This window comes from Ctenocephalides felis, unplaced genomic scaffold (assembly GCF_003426905.1).
Source record: "Ctenocephalides felis isolate EL2017-DRISC unplaced genomic scaffold, ASM342690v1 CF-g0.4_SCAFFOLD_01886, whole genome shotgun sequence".
NCBI classification, from domain to species: Eukaryota; Metazoa; Arthropoda; class Insecta; order Siphonaptera; family Pulicidae; genus Ctenocephalides; species Ctenocephalides felis.
The window spans coordinates 22,381,079-22,402,979 of record NW_020538040.1 but is presented as its reverse complement, the minus strand read 5'-3'; the positions used below and the strand labels follow the sequence as shown (position 1 = coordinate 22,402,979).

The 21,901-nt window shown below is 30.0% G+C and overlaps 1 protein-coding gene across 1 annotated transcript in view; it reads right to left on the bottom strand.

Annotated features, from left to right (window-relative positions):
- LOC113374762 (stress response protein nst1-like) overlaps positions 1–18,205 on the bottom strand; it is a gene marked incomplete at its 5' end in the record, with an annotated part of 37,672 nt that extends 19,467 nt beyond the window's left edge. The window contains 3 exon segments of the mRNA XM_026614733.1: positions 535–736; positions 5,193–5,404; positions 18,146–18,205. Coding sequence (XP_026470518.1) covers positions 535–736; positions 5,193–5,404; positions 18,146–18,205 — 474 coding nt within the window.
- Positions 18,206–21,901: the final 3,696 nt, after the last annotated feature.

Sequence of the window (21,901 nt, the reverse complement as noted above, 5' to 3'; positions counted from 1 at the left end):
CTGAGAATTGGCTCTTATGCCAAATCATGGATACGATACATTACAAAAACAACAAATCGCAATAGTTTTCGGTATGAGTGGTTCATGAAGCATAATTATACATCAGTTTGACTTTATTTGTTATTAGTCATCAGATTGCAAAGTTGGATTCGGTTAGTCTTATGATAGTAGATAAAAAAATTAATTAGTTTATAGTCCAGTCATTTAAGCTTAAATAAGGTAATATCTCGGAATTCGAGGACCCAGCTGTAAGTCTGTAAATACTTGTATATTGACATCCTAAAAGTTGTCTCAAAACCTATATATGGTAGGTGTGTACGTACATATGTAGGTTTTGAGACAACTTACATCCTATCATATGTAGGTTTTGAGACAACTTTTAAATGTCAATATACAAGTATTTACAGACTTACACCCGTGTATCTCAAATTCCGAGGTGAACTTACTATAATGTCTGGACTATTAGTGCATAAATCCAAAATACTTCAAAGCTATTTACAAAACAACATATATCAATTATCATTTACTACTGACCTTCTATGTCCCCAGAAGGATCCACCAGTGTCTGCTGGTTCGAGCATACGCGGCGTCGAGCTTCCGAACGCGAAGACGATATTGCTGCGGTCGTTCCTGCGCTTCGTTTCCATCCTGGCTTCGCGCGTTCCTGGTTCTTGCGCAGAATCGCCTCGCGTCGGTCGCGCTCTGCTTCCCAGATCGCCTTCTTGCGTTCTTCGACCTAGAATTAGGATGGACACATTGGAAAATGAGATAGGTAAATATTACAATGTACAAGAAAAAATTAGAACAGGCAGTGTATGGAAAATACAGATCTATGGTCTGCCAATAAACCATGAGTTTGTGGTTAATCCTTTATGGGCCGAATTTTTGTTTTAAATCCAAAGAATTAGGTAAACACAAAATCAGTAAATATAAGCCTGTATATGCAAATAAAATACAAAAAATTAGTTTTACCAACTTTATTGGTATTAATGAATTATGTGACTTTCAAGTCACAGCGGCCTATGATGTTCGCACTTCTGAGTATGAAAATGTTATTACAGGTTGAAAAGTCTACTAAAGGCCATGAATATTGATATTTGTTATCTTCGCAACGTTATAGAATTAAGATTTATAAATCACGAAAAAGGCCATGTTTTATTTGGTGAAATACTAAAATTTTGAATGTGACCTGCATGTCACTTGAAAGTTACGAAAGCCCATAGAACCCATTCTTGAAAATAATACGAAAAACTGCTGAAATTCTGTATATGCAAAATGCTAATAATAAAATATTCTCATAATAAAGAGTAATTTTCTGTTAAAATCAGTTTTTTTACTATATCGATCATAGGATCATGTGTTCTTTGAGCTATGATTAGCTGACTGACATTTATAATTTAATATTTTTTATGAGAAAGCAACTAACGCTACAATGGTTATTAGTATTATCAAATTACTTATTCGATATATTTAATAATGATTTTTGGTTGAAAAGCCTAGCAAAGGTCATGAATATTAATATTGGTTTTCCCGACAATGTTATAGAATTAGAATTTATAAATAAAAAAAAACATTATTGTTTGGTGAATTGCCGAAAAAATTGGAATGTGACCTGAAAGTTACGAGAGCCCATAAAAGGTTATGATTGGAAAAAAATTAAATATCTGCTGAAATTCTGTATATGCAAAATCATTCAAAATGTCGATACGTTATGATTTCTCATAATAAAGGACAACTTTCTGTTAAAATCAGTTTTTTTTACTATATCGATCAGAAGAGTATGGGTTCATTGAGCTGTGTTTACATTTATAATTTGTTTGATAGAATTTATAATTTCTATGATAGAGCAACCCCGTAGTTAACCACATTTCTTCAAATATCTATTTACTATATATGTATTAAATATGAGTATCTAATAGTAATAATTTGTCTGTTATGCAGCAATTACCACGAAAGGCGGCTTTCACATAGTTATCGTTAAGATCTATAGCCTCAAAGAAAAATTTAATGCTTGATATCGAGCTTGGCCAAAATGAATGTGATGCCGAAATCGAACTCAATTAAAATCACAAATAGTAATAAATATTTACAATGTAAATTAGACATTCTGCAATGTTGCAAGAAAATGGATCAATTGACCGAAATCTCATGTGACACATGGCACTTAAAAAGATTAATTTTGTGTTGTTATGATTATGTTTTTTTAATGAGAAAAACACGTTTAAGTTGTTTATCAATTAAAAAGCAAAAAGAATAATATCAATCCGTATTTAAGCTTTAAATAACATTATAGTACGGTTCATGAAAAAAAAAATCTTTCCAACTATAGAAGGATATCATTTATAAATATAGGAAGAATATCATTTATTAAAATAATAGTTCTCTATTTGCGAACTATCAATCATTTATATTGACTACATAATCGTTAGCATTTCCCAGACGTAATGGAGTTTCGCAGTAATCTAAATGCAGATCTTACAAGATCTGCTATGTATGATCTGTTATGGTTAGCTCCCATGTGCTCAAATCCTTTGACACTTTGTCATATCTAGTTCACATCGCACTCAAGTGATTTGCGACATGTTCAATTTATATCAATATCTTGCATCTTTATTCTGGAACGCAGAAGGCTGTTTCAAAGCGATAAACACAATTTGTCGTTACGTTAAAAGCTTTTATGATAACATAATAAGAGCAAAAATACACCAGGAAGTGTATTTTAATGCAATTAATATTGTTTGACGTGATTATTTGGAATTTTGTTTGATGCGTGGAAAATGCCATACACGGAGATAGGGAAATAAAGATGCAGACATAGACGTTTTCTCAATATTTTTTGAAGTAAAACTTCTTTAGGCGCAACGAGGGGTAAACTCAGCCAAAAAAACCATCATTAGACGGAAGTGCGTTACGTAAAAAATACTGATTGGTCATTGGCCATCGAAGTGGTCATTCTAAACGAGTTGATATGATTGATCGAGATCGCCTCGTCACGTGATATCTTTCATTCTATACTTCAAATATCAAACAACCAATGTCAAGGTTATGTCGAAATCTAGATTTAATGAAAATCAAAACCATAATACATCGTCGTCATAAATAATATTAATAAGAAAACAAATTTAACATCTAAAAATGTCGTGCTGTTTAAGAAACGTAAGCTTTAATTTTTTTATCCATAGTTGCTATATATCTTCAAGGTAATTAAAATCCAAAATAATTTTATAGGCAAGACAGATTAGTAGTAGACCTCAGCAGTATTTATTGCTACAGATATGTATATAGGTTGCCATTCAGCTGATCAAGAAAAATATGTATGTCAGCAATTCCATAAAAATTAAGTTATTGATACAGGAGGGTTGTTATAACAACTGATTCTGATGTAAGTGATGATTTAGTTCACGCTGTTTTGGAAAGTTAGTAGAGTGGCAATAACGATGAATAACTAGTGGGGCGCATGGCATCGTGCCTTAGGGCAAATTGCTGGACTTCCCGTACCAAAAATTATTAGTTTTTTAAAAACGATTAACATCGTTGAAAAAAATTTACTTCGAAAAAATTAGATTTTTGAGAAACTATAAATTTGACAAAAAATTACTTTTTTTTGAAAAAAAAAATGTTTTCATTATTTTGACATATTTTGGAAATTTTGAACTTTTTTTCAAAGCAATCGTACTGCTTTAACTGCATAGAGACAAAATATCGAAGCGTAAACATTGGTACGAAACCCATAGGAATGTAAAAAAAATTATACTCATTATTAAAATCTCTATAAAATATCTGATAATTTGATGTGCATATGTCTAATGATCATTTTTGACCGCCAAATGGCATTTTTTTTACTTTTTTACAAGATATCCAAAAGCGCTAGACCTGGCTTCATGAAAATTTGATCAGTTCTTCATCTTGTTAATACAAGTAACATGTTGTTTGAATTACTCAAATCGGACGCTCCGTTCTCTTAAAAACTGGGTTACCGTTTTTGGCATTTTTTGCCCCATATCTTCGGAACGGCTAGACCTGCCTGCGCCAAAAACTAATCAGCAGGTCTACTTATCAATACGAATCGAATGTTTTTTGAATTATTCAAATCGCTTTATCCGTGTTCCCGAAATCGTCGACGAAAATTTGTATCCGCACACATACACACATACACACACACATACATCAATTTTTTTAAGGTATGCCAAAATGTTCAGAAGGTTTTGAAACGTAAAGATAAATAAAAATTTTCATTTTCGATTTTTTTGCGATTACTGTAACTTGCCCTACGGGAAGTTAAAAATAAAACCATATGTAACACTTTGTTGACCGATCACGAGTTTTTTTATGGCCGAACACTGCTGACCGAAACTAACGGTTATGTACCATTACATGTAGATGATTGTTTTAGAGCTTTTCATACGAAAAAAATGTCAAAAGTTGAATAAAAAATAAAATTTATTATTTCATTGTTTTACTTCCATATTCTATTGCGAAATTAATATATAAAACCCAAGAAGAATGGTTTTGTTCTTCAGTATCAGCTCGAACACATCACTATTATTGATGGAGCTTTCTTAAGAAATTTAGACAATTTCCTGACTGAACGTATGTATCTCGCTTTAGATATCTCTGGTAGTAAGCGAAACGATATTTTAAATTCTTATTCTTTTTTTACTTAATTGTCATCTTGTGCAATAGCAAATAAAGTCTAAACTTTTTATATTCATATAATATATATAAGTTGCTGCTATATAAATCAATTATTAAACCAATCTGGACCTGAGGAATTGAGCTCTGGGGATGCGCTTACAAATCTAATATAGCTATAATGCAGAGAACTCAGTCAAAAATTTTACGTGCAATTCTTAATTCTCCGTGGTACGTGACAAATGAAACCATTCACAGGGACCTCAATATGAAAACGGTGCAATTAACGTTCAAAGAATTCAAGGAAAAATACATGCGCAAACTGGACTCACATTCGAACCCTTCTATAGTTGACATTACTCAACCTTTTGGAATGAGGAGATTGAAACGACAATGGCCTTTCTAATATAAAATCATATAATTCTGAGAAGTTCTCATTGGAGTTCTTCTTAGACATCGCTCTTAAAATATTGTCATTTTAGCTTATAAGAATGTTTATGTATTTCTGATTGCTAAATAAAAGTGAGTAATAAAAAAATATATATATAATATATTCTCACCTGAGAGCGCCTGTCATTATCCCTCAGCCGCATCTCCTCGATCCGTTTCCTCCTCTCTTCCTCTTTCTGTTCCCTGAACCTCTGCGCGGCCAACGCTTGGGCCCTCAGCTCCTCGAGCCGACGCTGGCGTTCTTCCTGCTGCCTGTCGCGAACGTGCCGCAGTCGCTCGTCCGTCGCGGGACGGTCGCGAGACCCGGCCGCCGAAGCACCACCTGAATCGGATTGGAAATAGTTAGATGGATAGAAAAAAATTCATATATGTCAAATGAAGCGAGTGTACTAATATGTAGTAGATAAATTGGATACAAAATGTTGAAAAAATACGGGGAAGATTTTGTCGTAAGATAGACCGATGTTATGTTAATGCTATGTTATGTAGCAGTTTTCATACAAAATGGTACTAAATACTGTCAAATGCTATGTGATTGTTGTGCAGTCAGGCGTTTTAGACAGAAAACCTGGCCTAGAAAACGTATTAATGTCAAAAAAAAACTATGTTATCATAACTAGATCTTTGAAACATGGCTTGATAACATATGAGTGAAGTTGCATTTTATGTGTCAAATGCCTTATGTACAGCAAATACAAGGCATTTTGTCAGTATTTAGTACCATTTTGTATGAAAACTGAAACGTAGCATACCCTTGCCATAACATTGGTCTTTTTTACGACAGATAAGGTCCATAAGTAAGTAACACAATGCTAGGAAGTTATTGTCAATTTATATACAAGAACAACATATATGTCTTATGATTCCTAAATGTAATTATTTTCATAGATTGCAGAATAAAAATAAAAAAAAATAAAAAAAATATCTTATGATTTACCATATTTGCTTTTCACATTATGTAGTTTAAGTGTAATTTATTATGATTTACAGAATTGAATAAATCAATGCGCTTTTGCCAGATTTAATTGAAAAAAGAAGAAATGTATGTGGGTGTGCTAGAATTTTTTTGTAACAGAGTAAGTAGTAACAAGTGTTTTTTAATAGGATCTTAAACGATATTAAAGCATGTTTTGTCTCGATTGGACATGTAAACCGAACTGCATAATATTGTCATAGTTACTGTCCCGCAGGCCGATGCAGTAAACAGAACTGTGCAGGTGCGTCATTTCTGACAGGTGACATAAAATTGAACTATCATTTATATCATTTACAATTTCGGTTAGCGTTATTATTATCGACTAATTTTGAATTTTATATATCTTCTTTCGTTTAAAATTTATCAAACTTTAATAATGTGTAATAATTTTTGTGATTGTTATATTATTTAAGTTATCTTAATTAATGTAAAAAAATCACACCTGGGGTTTGTTGAAACAAAACCTTGTGGCTAGTCGTAATTTACAAAAATTATATACAGATTCAAGTGAAGAAGATTGAATGAATTATATAGTTTGTAGGATGTGGGCACATGTAAATTCTGTTACAAGAGATACTATAGATTTTATTTGTATTATTATAATAATTATAGTTTACGTTGATTTATGATAAAAAATTATATTATAGGTGACATTTTATATTTTATTTGTATTAATTATAGTTTACGTTGATTTATAAAAAGAATTACAAGCAAATCTTTTTTTTAAATAAGTAAATAAGAAATTATCTGAGGTATTGTTGTTCTATTTTGTCGATAATACTTGCCCCGGTAGATGTTACAACTAGCCCTAAACACGGGGTAAATTTTAATACCGGATTTTTTCTAGAAAATAATTTATTGTAAAATAATGAACAATAGTTATGAAATTATTTTCACTTTTATTTGTTAGAGGAATAGATAAAACATCTATTTACCTCTATTTCATAGAAATATAATCAGAGGATTTCTAGATATATTATTTAAAAAGAACTGTTACCAAGCCCCTAGCACCGCCACATAACTTACTTTCATATGATTATTATTGAAAAGCTATGAATCTCTAACATAAATTTAGAAACTTAAAAAAATCGTAACAAGAAAATAAACTTTCTGGTAATGTTTTATCTAAATTATTTTTATATGAAATATTTCTGTGTTAATTGCATCAGTACAAAGGCTTCAGTTCGTTCGAATACAAATATACTATATAAAATATCTAAAAATTCACAATAATAATACACACACATACTATAAATATATTAATTGTCAGAGTATTAATGGCAAATAGTTCAGCTCAAGTAATGAGACTTCTTTCTATATATGGTAAAATAAAAATGAATTTAGTTATTAAATGCGAGCAAAAATATCTGCCAATTACAAAATAAATCTGATCATTATAATGTAAAATATAATAAATTAAACTGACGAGCCAATTCTCGAATAAAAAAAAAATATGGTGACACTATGATACAGGTCTATGATCGTATGAGTTGGTAGTCACAAGCTGCAAAAAAGCTATGAATTTGTTGTGCCATCAGGCGTTTTGCACATATGTGACATTTGTGTCTTTTGGAGGTTAGGTTTTATGTGAAAAACACCTGATCGCACAGCAAATACATAGCTTTTTGACCCGCAACATAGCAATACCCTAACATTTCTAATTTATCCGAAAATTGGCCCCTAAATATATAATCAAGATATCTACTTATTGAAAATAAAATAAAAATAAGAAAAAGAAAAGTTTGAAGGCAAAAAACGCCCAAAATCATAGTGACATGCAGAAAAAAAGTCAGACTTATTGTAGAATATGAAATTGATTATGAAGTTCAATACTTGGTATGTTAAGTTAAATATTAGATCATGAATAAATACAATCAACATTAGAATTAAATAGTTAATATTTTCACAACTGGGAATTGAAATCAGATCTAAATGTTCTAAATCGGTACAAAAATCACAAGTATGTAAGATTATGGAAAAAATACACAATATAACTACTATCTAAAATACAAAAGTCGAATTTCGAAAGTTCAAATTTCCGAACCTGGGTCGTTGTTTTCGGCATCGAAGTTCGTTGAACGTCTAACATCTGTGTTGTGGAGCCGCACACGAATAGAACAGAAAATACATCTTATCAGAATAAAATAGATAACATTTATAATATAAATAATATAAATTAAAACAAATAAAACAGTTCATAAATTCAAACGACACAAACACAAAGCAGAGCGAGACAAAATGCTGCAAGAGAATGCTGTTAGTTAATCAAAAATTCCTGTAAATCAATCAATATTATTATTCAGGCTGGGTTAATATAATAAAATATTTTCATCGATTAAATATCATTCTATAATACAATAATATACAATGGCAAATCGGAATGCATAATTAGTAAATGTATGCTAAATAAAAAGATCAAGGATTTTATAAAACGTCCTTACTAACGACAATATTTTTTTCTTTCACTTCAAACAGATGTGAAAATATCTGAAATAAAACAGAAATTCCACTTTTGGTTTTGATGTATTTTTATAATATAAATGCATTTTTTTCTTCAAATCAGAGATATCAATTTTAATATGCGTAAAAAAATTTTTAACACGTTAGTCGCCATATCAGTCATATGCGTCAGTCGATAAGAAACCGGTAAAAAATATTGTAACAAAATTAAAAATAAAATGTATATAAATGCATAGCATACATATTACCAATAGTCAAGTAAAAATGTAAATTAAAGTTATTTTAAATGGCTATGTATCAAATATGAAATTTGCGTTAGTTTCTATAATAAATTACCAAAAATATACTATGTTAATTTCGAACATGTCACTTGAAAATAATATACGATGAGATTTTTCAAATCACACACATTAGCAATAAGGATTTGGTAAGGAACACACACGGCAGAACGGCACGCGATTCCACCATAAGTCATAATCAATATAAGACAGCATTCTTACGTTTCACAGAACAATTTAATATAGTACTTTAATATTAGAATTTCTAAGTTTTATTAGGTTGGCAACTGAGTAAATGCGATTTTACTCTCAGACGGTTTCAATTTTAAGGTTTGCTGACGTAGTCCAAATGTAAAATACCCTGAGTTGTTAATCAGTAAAAGAAGAGTTTTTTTTTGCGATTGCGTAGTTTTCGTTTGGCGTTGAAAGATGAAAAATCAAATCGAAAATTTTTGTTATATTTTGCTTCTTTATTTTTGCGAAGGTAAAACGGCATCTAAAGTTCACAAATTTTTTTTAGCTGTTTATGGTGATAAAGCCTTAAAAAACGGCAGTATCAAAATTGGTTTGCTAGTACTCATTCTGGTGATTTTTTACTCAAAGATAAAAAATGCTCTGGTCGTCTAGATGATATCACTCTTACCACCGATCAATTCTGATGTTTACATTGAGCAACTAACGAAATTAAATAACGCAGTTGAAGGCAAACTGCCTAAATTGACAAATCGAAATGGCGATTTATTTCATTATTGACATCACATATCTTTGGCCACTCGGCAAAAAAAAACTGAAGCTTGTTTGGGATATTTTGCCACATCCACCATCATCTTAACCATGCACCTTCTGATTACTATTTGTTTCGATCTATACAAAATTCCTTGAATGATAAACAATTTAATGATTATGATGATGTCAAATTGAACCTGATTCAGTTTTTTGCTAATAAAAACCATAAGTTTTATGATAATGATGCTGCATAAAAGATAGCAAAAAATGACTTTGATTCTAGCAAAAATCCGCACTTACTTAGATGCCAACCCGATAGTTCAATACACAATTTAGCAAGGCTTTTGACAAGGATTAAAATGATATCAATTGAATACGTTTACAATATGACTTAACATTATAATTGGGTCAATTGCAACAAGCTCGTTTTCACATTCCTTAAATCTAAGTTAATTCTAAACAATCCAATAACCGTATTTACTAAACATGAGGAAACTACCGAGTTAAGCATAACTTTTCATTATAAGCTTAATAACAATGATATTTTGCGAAAATAAATTAAAAAATGATCAAGGATTTCAATAGGAGACCGTAATATTGTGGAACCTATTATATAATAAATAATTCAAAATACCTTCGTGGAATTCATTCTTGTACGTACATAGTTTAATAATAGTTACAAGAATCAGGAAAACATTTGCTTAGTGTACATACTTGAAACTATATTTCAATTAACTTTTGCCGAGTTTTAGTGCGCGATAATCAATCAGACGTGCATACCAAATTTTAATTAAAATAGAAATATTTGTGATTTTATCATAATATGCACTATGTAATTTATAATTTCAATACTTTTGAAATTAGGGTCGACCATATTATAAAATTATATATTATATTTTACTATATATATAAATTAATGTAAAAAATTCAAGGAGCTCAATACTTCAAATATATTTATATATCAACGCGTTTTTTGAGTCTGTGACTCGATTCCTTCATTTATTATTATAAACTAAACGATACAAAAATTTTTTTTTTTAATTTTTTACTTAGGGGGAAATCCCGTAACGCCGGACGGCACCAAACACCGGACACTCTATTTAGCACGTATTATTTAAGCGAGTATAAATCTTTTCATTTCAAAATACAAGTGAAAGGGGCTTTGGGGGCACAAAGGTACAGGATCACGCGCAAAGCCTCGCCTGTGACACCCGGATAAATAGTTATTTTTTTGCAATATCTAAGAATATTCGTCAAAGACACATGTGCAGACATTCCAAAGTGTGGAGATGGATCTATATATGTGATCAATGCAGGTTATTTTGAAATGTCCGGTACTAAGTGCCACTGTTTAAAATCATATTTTTTGAGACCAAAGTTTGATTGATAGTATTAATTATTTTTTTGGCAAAGATAGCGGTTTTGTTAATTTAGTTTGATTTCTAACTTTCTTATCTAACATAAATCATAATTTAAACACAAATCTAAATTATTGCAATAATTAAAAAATACGATAATTATTTGTCAGTAAATTTTTCAAAAATGTGTGCATTTAGTGGATAATTAGTGTCTATATAAAATTGATAGCATAAAATTCAAGATAAGCAAATAAAAGAATTATTTTGAACAAAACTCATAATTTATATATTTTTTTCAATTCGACAATCGCTAAAGATAATAATAAAAAACTAGAGAATGAAAGAAAGTTTATATCTTTACAAACCAAAATTTTAATTTAAAACCAAATTTGTTCTCCGTAATAATGAGAGAATTATAGATGATGCCAATTTTTAGTCTATTAATGATGAAAGCTACAATTTATCAAATGTGTTTAGCATTTAATAGATTATATGTATCTAAATATATAAAATAGATTTAAATATTTATTTCTCGTTCAATGTGTTTGTTATTCATCATATTAGAAACTGACAAAAAGAGATATTTTATAGTAATTTTCGTTTAGCACGGTTTATTCATATATAATAGTGTATTTTTCAAGTTTTTTATGGTTTAATCATAAAATATATAAAACAAATTCTAAGCAAAAATAATAATAATAGATTCCAAAAGAATTCTTAACAAAGACGATTGATCATTATTCGCGTTATATTTCCTCATGTCTAGCAAATTAAATTTTTACTGCAAACATCATATTATATATCATAAACATCACAAAATGCATATTTCTAATATAATAATCATCACATCCTCGGCAACCAAACGCTAAAAACCAAAGCATATTTATATATAAATATGTATTCAAATTCGATTCTCCATCAACCTTCGTTCTCTCCATCCGACAATTGGCCATCGGCAGAGGCCGCAGCGTCAGGCTGGCCCTGTTGTTCGGCCGACAATTGGGCCTGCTGCTCGGCGACTGGTTCCGGGCCGAGATAGGCGAACCAGTGCATCGTGTGCGCGTTGATCGGCGTAGCATCCATCGACATGGGCCTGACTCGCCTACGGCCTACGCGTTCGTAGTGGATAAACACGAACAAATACAAACGCGAAGAGATTGAAAATGATTATATTTTGATTTTGACAGCAGAGAGATAGATCGTAATTCGGGGGGCAGGTGTTAAAGGAGATTAAAAAATTGAATTTTGTTCAGTTTTATTTTTATCGGTATAAAACACTTTAGACGGATTACACTTGATATCGAAGCTGTATATAACATATAACTGATTTTCATGATATTTTTCATAAGCTAAATAATTTTGCTGAAAATTGAATTATTTAAATTGACACAAGTAAACGAACAAAAATTAATTCACGAGTGCAAACAAATTCGGGGCCGTTTATTAATCACGTGAGGCCTAAAAGAAGGGGTGACAAAAAATCACAAAATATTACAAAAGATAGAAGGATCTAGTAAAATATCACGTGTATTTATTTTTTACCTGGATTTTAAAAAAATCCAAAATTTTTCAAAAATTTTGGGATTTTTTAAAGATATTAAAATGCATGTGTAGTTTGGTTGGAAAAAGGGGAGTAATTTTAAATATCACTAAAAGGTTTGAGACCAAAATTCTTAAAAATCAATCACGTGATTAATGAACCGCCACTAGTTAGAATCAAAAATAAAAACGTGTGCAGAAAAATATAGCGTCTAAAGTGGTAAATAGCAAATAAAACTGAACGAAATTATATTTTCCTTCATACAACACACTAAATGTCCATTACAGCATTCACACATTTCAGTTCTAACCATTCATCTATAAAATATTAAATATTTCACTAATTATTGCTTCATAATATTTTCATAAGTATGTTTCTTAAGAAATAATTAACCTGCAAACATTTTAGGATATCGAAAAATAAACACTTCTGAGATACAGATACATATTAACCCTTTCCATTCGGATGCCGTCCCTCCGGGGGCAAAACACGTATTAATTCGCGAGTGGAAAGGGTTAAATTATGTGTATTATAGATTTATTCATTTACTCATTTATGTAGCAGTAAAGATACAAATAAAGTGGTGTACAGAAATATTGTACTAGAATTTTAGAATTGAAGGAAACTATTAAGTAATTTCAAGTAAACTGTGCCACATATGAGATCGAAATATAATTATGTATATAAATATTTTTTTCTGACAGAAGTGAAAAATCTTAATTAATCAAATTTATTGAATGTCCTTTACTGGACAGTTGTAAATAAAAGAGATGATAATAAAAAAAATAACATATTATTTGAATTCTGTTTTATTTAAATCTACTTGTTCAAATAGAATACAAAAAATAAATAATATAAAATATAGAGGCTCTATATTATATGATAGTTTTTCTCTGGTGTATTAATGGGAATATTTTTCTACATTTAACAAATCAATTATATATTCGTTGACTCAGCCTTTTCTTAATCTCTAATTATTTTAACCCTAATATTATAATATTTATTCTATCGTCATTACAGATATTTTTTCTAACCCTATCTCAAAAATCTGAGCTATTATATTTAATATTATATTTAATAATTATGCAGAAATATTTAAAAATAGTCGTTCCATATATTACACCCAGTGCTATAAGAAATTTAAAGTTTCAAAGAATATGTTGCTAAGCATTAATCTTCAAGTTAAATGTTGTAAATAAAAATTGGCTTCAAAACTGCATCTGAAATATGGTACTATCTATCCCAAAACATCTGTCAGAACTTCGAAAACTCTACAGAATTAATACTATACCGATTCCCGAAAGCAAACTCTCGCAAAAGTATCTCAATATAAATCAATGCTATAAAAATACTTCGGCGATTGTCCGCGAAACTTATATTCCAGACAGGTGCCCAAAGGGCATATCTCGACTCTTCCCCGTGAATAGCATCATAATACAGAGAAAAAATGTTTTTCACACTTAGAACAGATAATAAAGTTTTTTGTTGGCCATTAGAAGAAGTTTTAAAGATAAACTCGAAATCGATTCTGTTCTCTGTCGAAGAATGAATTATGATTTATAAGAAGTATTGTGATATTATAAGATTAATGTAAACCTGCACTTTAAGAGAAACGTTATGAAAAAATACTCTAAGGCTTCTTTATTATATAGTGCTAATCGTGATTGTAGAGTAGGAGAGAATGGGTACGGTTGTGCCAGGGTAGTGACAGACGTCATAACAGCTAAACTATGCTGATTTTGAGATAGGGTCCGAAAGATAAAGTATGTTTTTCCGAACAAGTTCCATTATTGTATTGAGTCAGCGCTCTACATTAACATGATCAAAATAGAGGGTCAAAAGTAAGTTTTCATGTTCGATTTCTTTTAATAATAACAGTTACTTGTATACAAAAATATCACTATGTTTGTTATTTTGCTGTAAGTTGAATATTAGTAGTTAATGACCAACAATAGTTTTTGCATAGATAAATAAGCTCGATCATAATGATGATTTTTCTCCAAAAGTATGCGTTGGGTACGCTTGTAACAAATTTTGTGGGTACGGTTGTGACATGTTTTCTAAAGAACATTTTAATTGAACTAAGACTAAATATGCAAGAGAAAGGTACAGGAAAAAGCAATACAAGAAAAGATAGTTTCGGTCTGGTTTGTGGAGGTTCATATTCTGAAAGTAGGAGTGGTGTAAAATAGATCAAGTGCCAAAAAAATGCGGTTGGTTCCACGTCAAATGAGCAAAAGATAGATCACCATTGTAACGATGATTCTTACTAGATCTCAGTATATAGATACATAGTTACTGTTATGTTTTGACTCAACACAAGAAATTCTGTGTGGTTTGTGGAGGCTCATATTCTGAAAGTAGGGGTGGCGTAAAATAGATCAAGATCCAAGAAAAATGCTGTTCCTGGATCCAAGTCTATTGTAATGATGATTTTGACTAGATCTCAGTACATTGATACACAGTTACTGCAATAGTTTGACTGATTTGTAAACTGATAAATATTAATTAACATTTTTGACTGATTTTAAAAGAGACATTTATAATAATACTAGTCGTGATTATTATATTATTTATTAATATAATATAATAATATTTAATATTATATATTACTTATTAATTATAAAAAGTAAGGCTGGGAAAAAAGTAAATTAAATTGTAACTGAATTATTTGTCTACGTGGAAATATTGAAATACTATCCTTAAATGTGATTAGCATAGTTCGGTTTATTTCTTGTTAGCTTTGTTTAAAAAAATATGTTTTGTTATATATTGTTATATTCCTAAGCTATATAATTATTTAAATAATATTGTATAGTATAGTATAGTCGTTATAAAGTATTTTAGTGGTTTCACAAAGTGATGGTATTTCGGTACTCCCAGGACGGTTGTGACTGTGCCCTTTTCTTGTATGAATAGATTTTATGACCAATCCATAGTATTTAAGTACAGTATTTCAGTATTTCCACAAATGTTCCAGTTACAATTTAATACGATTTTTTTCAGCTAACTGGTAAATAAACAGAAATATTGCTGGCCAAAAAAGTGGCACAATCGTACTCAGTCTCCTCTAAATAAAATAATGCAAAACTACAACGATTAATAATTGACGATGTTGGGTATCACAAAAATTCGCAAATACTTTTTAATTTATGAACCTTAGAAGATGTAATGTACGTGGTAAATATATAAAAAAGTATTATTATTATATCAAATAACAAAATCACTCTTCAAACAAAAACTTTTACCATCCTCAACACTCCTAAGTTTCTGTACCAAAGTTGCTCTACGCAATGTTACCTGTACCCGTATAATTTAACCGCATCAGCATAATAAATAGTAGTGTATCAAATTCCGCTATTTCGCACATTTATGCAAATAGCCGCAGACGAATGCGGTGAAACTACCTGTCAAAATTTACCGCAAAACGCAAAGCCCTAGCAGGCAGCAACACCGAATTGAATTTAAACGCTCGATTTACCTGCACGGCGATATTGCATTTACATTTCCATATATATAGAAAATCAAAATATTTTTATCGAAATACAACTACTGAAATTGACCGATAGCTTCACGGGGATTTAAGTTTCTTTCGAATTTCAATTTCACGATGTGTTGATAGGTGTGGAAATATAAACATAATATCGATGATGATGGAAAGCTCTCTTTGGGTGGTTAAGGGATGAATTTGATATATGTGAGCACTTGAAATATAAGATAATTTTTTAATACAAAAAAGAAATTTATTTTCTATATCCATATAAAATTAAATATAAAATCTATTATTAAAAGCCTTTTTATAGATCTTGGCTTGTGAAGTTTCTTGCAAGCTCGGCTTGCAAGCTCAAGCCCTCGCTCTGGACAACCTGATATCGAGCAGTTGTGATGTCCATTTCCACGAAAAGATCAAAATATGTTCCCAATTAAAAATATCTCATTACGGGCACTGTAGTGTAAAATGGCAATAAAAAATCTCTCTATATATATGTATATATATCTATACTATTTTTTCCTGAGTCGAGTTTGTTTGCAGTACTATCCATTATTATTATGGTAAATGCAATATTCATTTATTTATTTTTTTATATATTATGTATAACTTTTATAGTTATTATACTAATCTGTTAAAATATATGAACAACTATGCATTATTAACTTCCCGTAGGGTAAGTTATAGTAATCGCAAAAAAATCGAAAATGAAAATTTCTATATATCTTTACGTTTCAAAGGTTTCTGAACATTTTGGCATACCTTAGAAAAAATGGATGTATGTGTGTGTGTGTGTGTGTGTGTGTGTGTGTATGTGTGTGTATGTGTGTGTGTATGTATGTACGTGTGTGTATGTATGTGCGGATACAAATTTTCGTCGACGATATCAGGAACACGGATCAACCGATTTGAATAATTCAAAAAACATTCGATTCGTATTGATAAGGAGACGTGCTGATTAGTTTTGGCGAAGGCAGGTCTAGCCGTTCCGAAGATACGGGGCAAAAAGTGCCGAAAACGGTAACTCAGTTTTTAAGAGAACGGATCGTCCGATTTGAATAATTCAAAAAACATTTCACTTGTATTGACAAGATGAAAAATCGATGAAATTTTCATGAAGGTAGGTCTAGCGGTTTCGGAGATATGGAGGAAAAAGTTAAAAAATGAGCCATTTGACGGTCAAAAATGATCATTAGACATATGCACATCAAATTATCAGATATTTTATAGAGATTTTAACAATAAGTATACATTTTGTCAACATTCCTATGGGTTCCGTACCAATGCTTATGCGTTAGACAGCGACGCGGCTCTTACGCGCTTTATATTTTGTGCCTATGCAGTTAAAGCAGTACGATTGCTTTGAAAAAAAGTTCAGATCTTCCACAATATGTCAAAATAAATAAAAATTTTTTTTTCAAAAAAAAAAAAAATTAAAAAAAATTTTTTTTTTTAAAAAATTTTTTTTTCAAAAAAAAGTTATTTTTTGTCCAATTTATAGTTTCCCAAAAATCTTATTTTTTCAAAGTAATTTTTTTTTCAAAAATGTTAATCGTTTTTAAAAAAATAATAATTTTTGGTACGGGAAGTTCCAGCAATTTGCCTTAAGGCACGATGCCTTAATTGCCTTAAGACAGAATTCCACTTACAGCTAGTTATTTATCTGATTTTATCTTATACTACTTATGTATTAAGCAGAACATTATTGATGATCATTATAAAGAAGAAAAGTTCTGAGAAACAAATATCCGAGAAAATATTATGAAGCAGTAGTTAGTGAAAAAATAAAAAGTTCTTACAAGTAAGACGATTAAATTTAAAATAAAGAAGTACCGGAAAAACACTTTCATAACAAAAAAATTAAAACTTTGTATTAATATCATCATTAGAAAATCCATTACCTCCATTTAAATATTCATTCTTTCTTCACAATTTCCAATTTACTCCAAATTCATTCCCACATTCATCTACATCATGCAAACAATTATATAATAATAATATGCCCAGAATTTTCAGAAAAATTACAAGATTTTTTTTAGTAAATTATTCAGACATAGGTACATCTCGATTTCAGTATCTCATTTTCACTGCATTCCCATGTAAAACAAATATTAGTCTTTTATAAGTTTGTAATTACAAACCACCAAGATTCAGATAGTTCTATAAAAATAATATTAATGATTCTAAAATTATTATTTTATTATTCTATAAGAAATGTAGAGAAAGGTATTTTACCTTTATTAACGGATGAAGGTCGACTGTGTCTTAAGGCATCACCGGTAGGGGCGGCACCAGCTGAAAAAAGAAAAAAGAAAATTAATATTTATAATTTAAAATTTATAATTACATTAACAACATTATAAATTATAAAACATGTTGATTATCATTTAAGTCAAATATTATTTATTTATATTAAATTAAAACTTCGAATTACACATATATGTGGTGAACAAACATTTTCATCAAAAACATGATAAATTTTTTTCTTGGAACATAATTCTGTATTAGCAATAAGTTCGCTGAAGTTTCCAAACAAATATATATTTATTAAAATAATATGTAACATAATGCATTTATCAAGTAAAATTATTCCTACAGCATAAAAAAATATTCAAAATCTTCTTTATTTAGTATATTTAATTTCAGTGGTATTTGATGATCTATTCCTGACATATTTTTTATTATATTTTTATAATACAATTTTTTTTCATTTTTATTTCTATAGTTCTTGCATTATAAAAATAATACGGTAGAATCCATTAATTTTTAGGATCTATTTTTTATATCTATTTTATTTTCTAAACTTTTCTTTGATAGCCAAAACTTCACTACTTCGTTCCATTTTCTGTACGCAGATTTCATTAAAATACTTTTTAAAATGAACATAAATATCTTATATTTGAAAATAATTTTTTTACTATAAAAAACATTAATATCTACTCCAATGTACAGAAATGGCATATTACATTATTACAACTGAAAATTTAGAATATAATAATGACAATATCACGTCTTGAGAAGTAGCCAGTTTCCACTTTATAGAATCAAATACCATTTTCCAAGTTTTCCACTCCATCGATTCAAGTAATTTTCCTTTTAAATAGAATGGTATTCTATTCTGCTACTAGTTGAGATCTAGATTTTCTTGAATAGGAAAATTGTTCAAATTATTACTTGTTGGTGAGGATCATATTAAACAGTTAAATCATCCTGCAGCTTTTTTTGAGAAATTTCTAGAATTAAGATTTACTTGAACAGGCAAAATCTCTCAGAAAAGGCTGCAGAATGGTTTAATTGTTTAAAAATCATGCTCGTTAACAAGTAAATAAATTGAAGGCTTAACATTTTTCTTTCTCTTTCTTTTTCGTATTTTTTCTTAGTTAAGTTAGATTTTTCTTTATCTGTTTCATCTCCACCCAAAAAGGACAAGAAAGGCATGTCACAACCGTACCCGCAAAATTTGTCACCACCGTACCCAACGCACACTTTTAGAAATAAATCATCCTTTTGTAAGCTAAATTACCTAAGCAAAAACTAATTACTGGTAATTAACTACTAATAATATTCACCTAACAACATATTAACAAACAAGAAATTTTCCGTAGAAAGAATTCAAGTGATCAATCTGTATACAAGTATTATAAAATAGGTACTATAAAAAGAATTCGAACATGAAAACTTCCTTTTGATTTTTTAAAAAGCAATTCGACCTACAGCCTATGTTAATGTATGGGCGGAAACTTGTTCGAACAAACATACTTCGTCTTTCTCTCTTTGGACCCTATGCCAAAATCAGTTTAGTTTAGCTGTTATGTAAACTGTCACTCCGCTAGCACAACCGTACCCAGTCTTCCCTATATGGTGAAAAAAAGTAATCTTATTCCACTTCCAAATGACAAGTCAGCAACGGTCCATGAAGAATCTCCTAAACAATTGAAATATATGGATTTTTTGTCCTTTTTTTGCCCGCAAACGCATAAATTGCTCGAACAGCTTCGCAACAGCTACATGTGATTTATATCGTCCTGTGTGTGACAGAATTGGCTTCGAATAAACTGCGTTCTATCTCCATGGAGAATTACGTCATATTTTCTACGCTTAACCCACTATTATATTTATTGCATAATATTTTCATTTCATGGTATTAAATAATTTAACATAAAAATCGCAAAAACGGTACGATAAAATTTTATTGAGCGCATATACATCATATATATCTAGATCAATTGCCTCATTACCGCCATGAATGCAATTTCAGGTGATTCGGAATTATTCAGCCAGTTAATTAAATTGCAATAGCAGATCGTAATAAAATGGTAAAAGGGTTTTTCATGAATTTATTACGTTTTGAAAAATTAAACTTGTGCAAATATATACATACAATAAAAATGCTGACGACATATGCTCAAAGTTTTAAACGCTCGGGATAATAGACGTTTTGTATAAATTCATATGACACACAAATTTGGTTAATTGTAAAAAAACGATGTCAAATATATTTTTATTGTAACAAATATGAACGGTTTAACAACGTATAAAAAATTGTACAAACAACACATTCGGAGTTATAAAAATAATTTGAGAATTGACAAAATATCTGATTTGTACTGATTCATCAAAAGCTGCACAAAAAAGTTGTAACAAGATAGATTGTACAAAAATATATAAGAAGTTCGTGATCCACCGAGATGCTGCCGAAATCTATTAAATTATTACTTTGTTTATATTTTTGAAGGACCAGATATATTTAGATAATGGCTATATCAGACCGATTATAAGATGATAAGTAGTTTAATTGTTGTATATTTAAATGAAATAATACCATATTAAGATTTATAGATGATATGTTACTTAGTTGAGGTTTGAGTTAATACATGACAATAATATGGATTATTTTCAATTTGAAATAGTATAATAAGGGATGAGGGTTTATTATGAAGTTTAGTATGAAGGTAATAAAATATAATAATATCATTCCATTATGCCTGGATTGAGTAAGGCGTTAACAAAAGTATATTTCCTAAAAAAATGTATATTAATATGGAGGAACATAAAATTTCATGCTATATCTGTATAGTATAACTCAAAACTTTAGTATTTCAATAATATTTATTACTATTATCACAATGTTCTTTAATACATCCTGGAATCTTTAATACATCCTGGTACCATTACGACAATGTCCTTAGTACATCCTGGTAGATTTTATGTAATTTATTGAGATAATTAAATTCGTTTCTCTTATATTTTGGGAGAATATTATACTATATTCTGGAGCATAGTTCAGTAGTAATGTCTGGAGCATAGTTCTGTACGGATCAGAGATATGGACTTTAAGAAAGCCGACAAAATCTATATGGAGAGTTTTAAAATGTGGTGCAAAGACGAAAGATAAAAGTGAACAGATATGGTAACAAATGAAGAAGTCCTGTGAAGAGTGAGCGAAGAAAAGACTCTACTGAGCACGAACCAGAAAAGAAAAAAAAACTGGACAGGGCCTTTTTGACCCTGCTTCATAACAAACAAGTGACGTTGCAGTTACATGAACATTTTGACAGTATTCAGAACGATTCAGTAGCATAATGTATGGAAGTTGAGCGTAACATGGCCTTGCCCTAATATTTTTCTGTTATGCGGCAGAATCGATCCCTATTTCTTTAATTTTTTCTACATCTTTAAGAACAATCAGAACTTAATATGTTTAGTTCTATAAGCTGTTCGTTGTTATTTTTTCTTCTTGACTGTTTAATGATGATGTAGACCTTTATATGATGAGTTTTATTATTATAATTTCTGTAATACTGATTATTTTTTATTGGTGCAGCAATACCCCAAAGGACTATTTTCACTTGGAAACATATTGTTATCTATATTTCCAAGCGAAAACCGATATCACTACTGTGATATCGGATTTCAAACAGACACCAATATTCAACGGAAACTCTGAATGGAACCAATGGAACCACGAACCAGAAGCCTTATTCCTTTTTT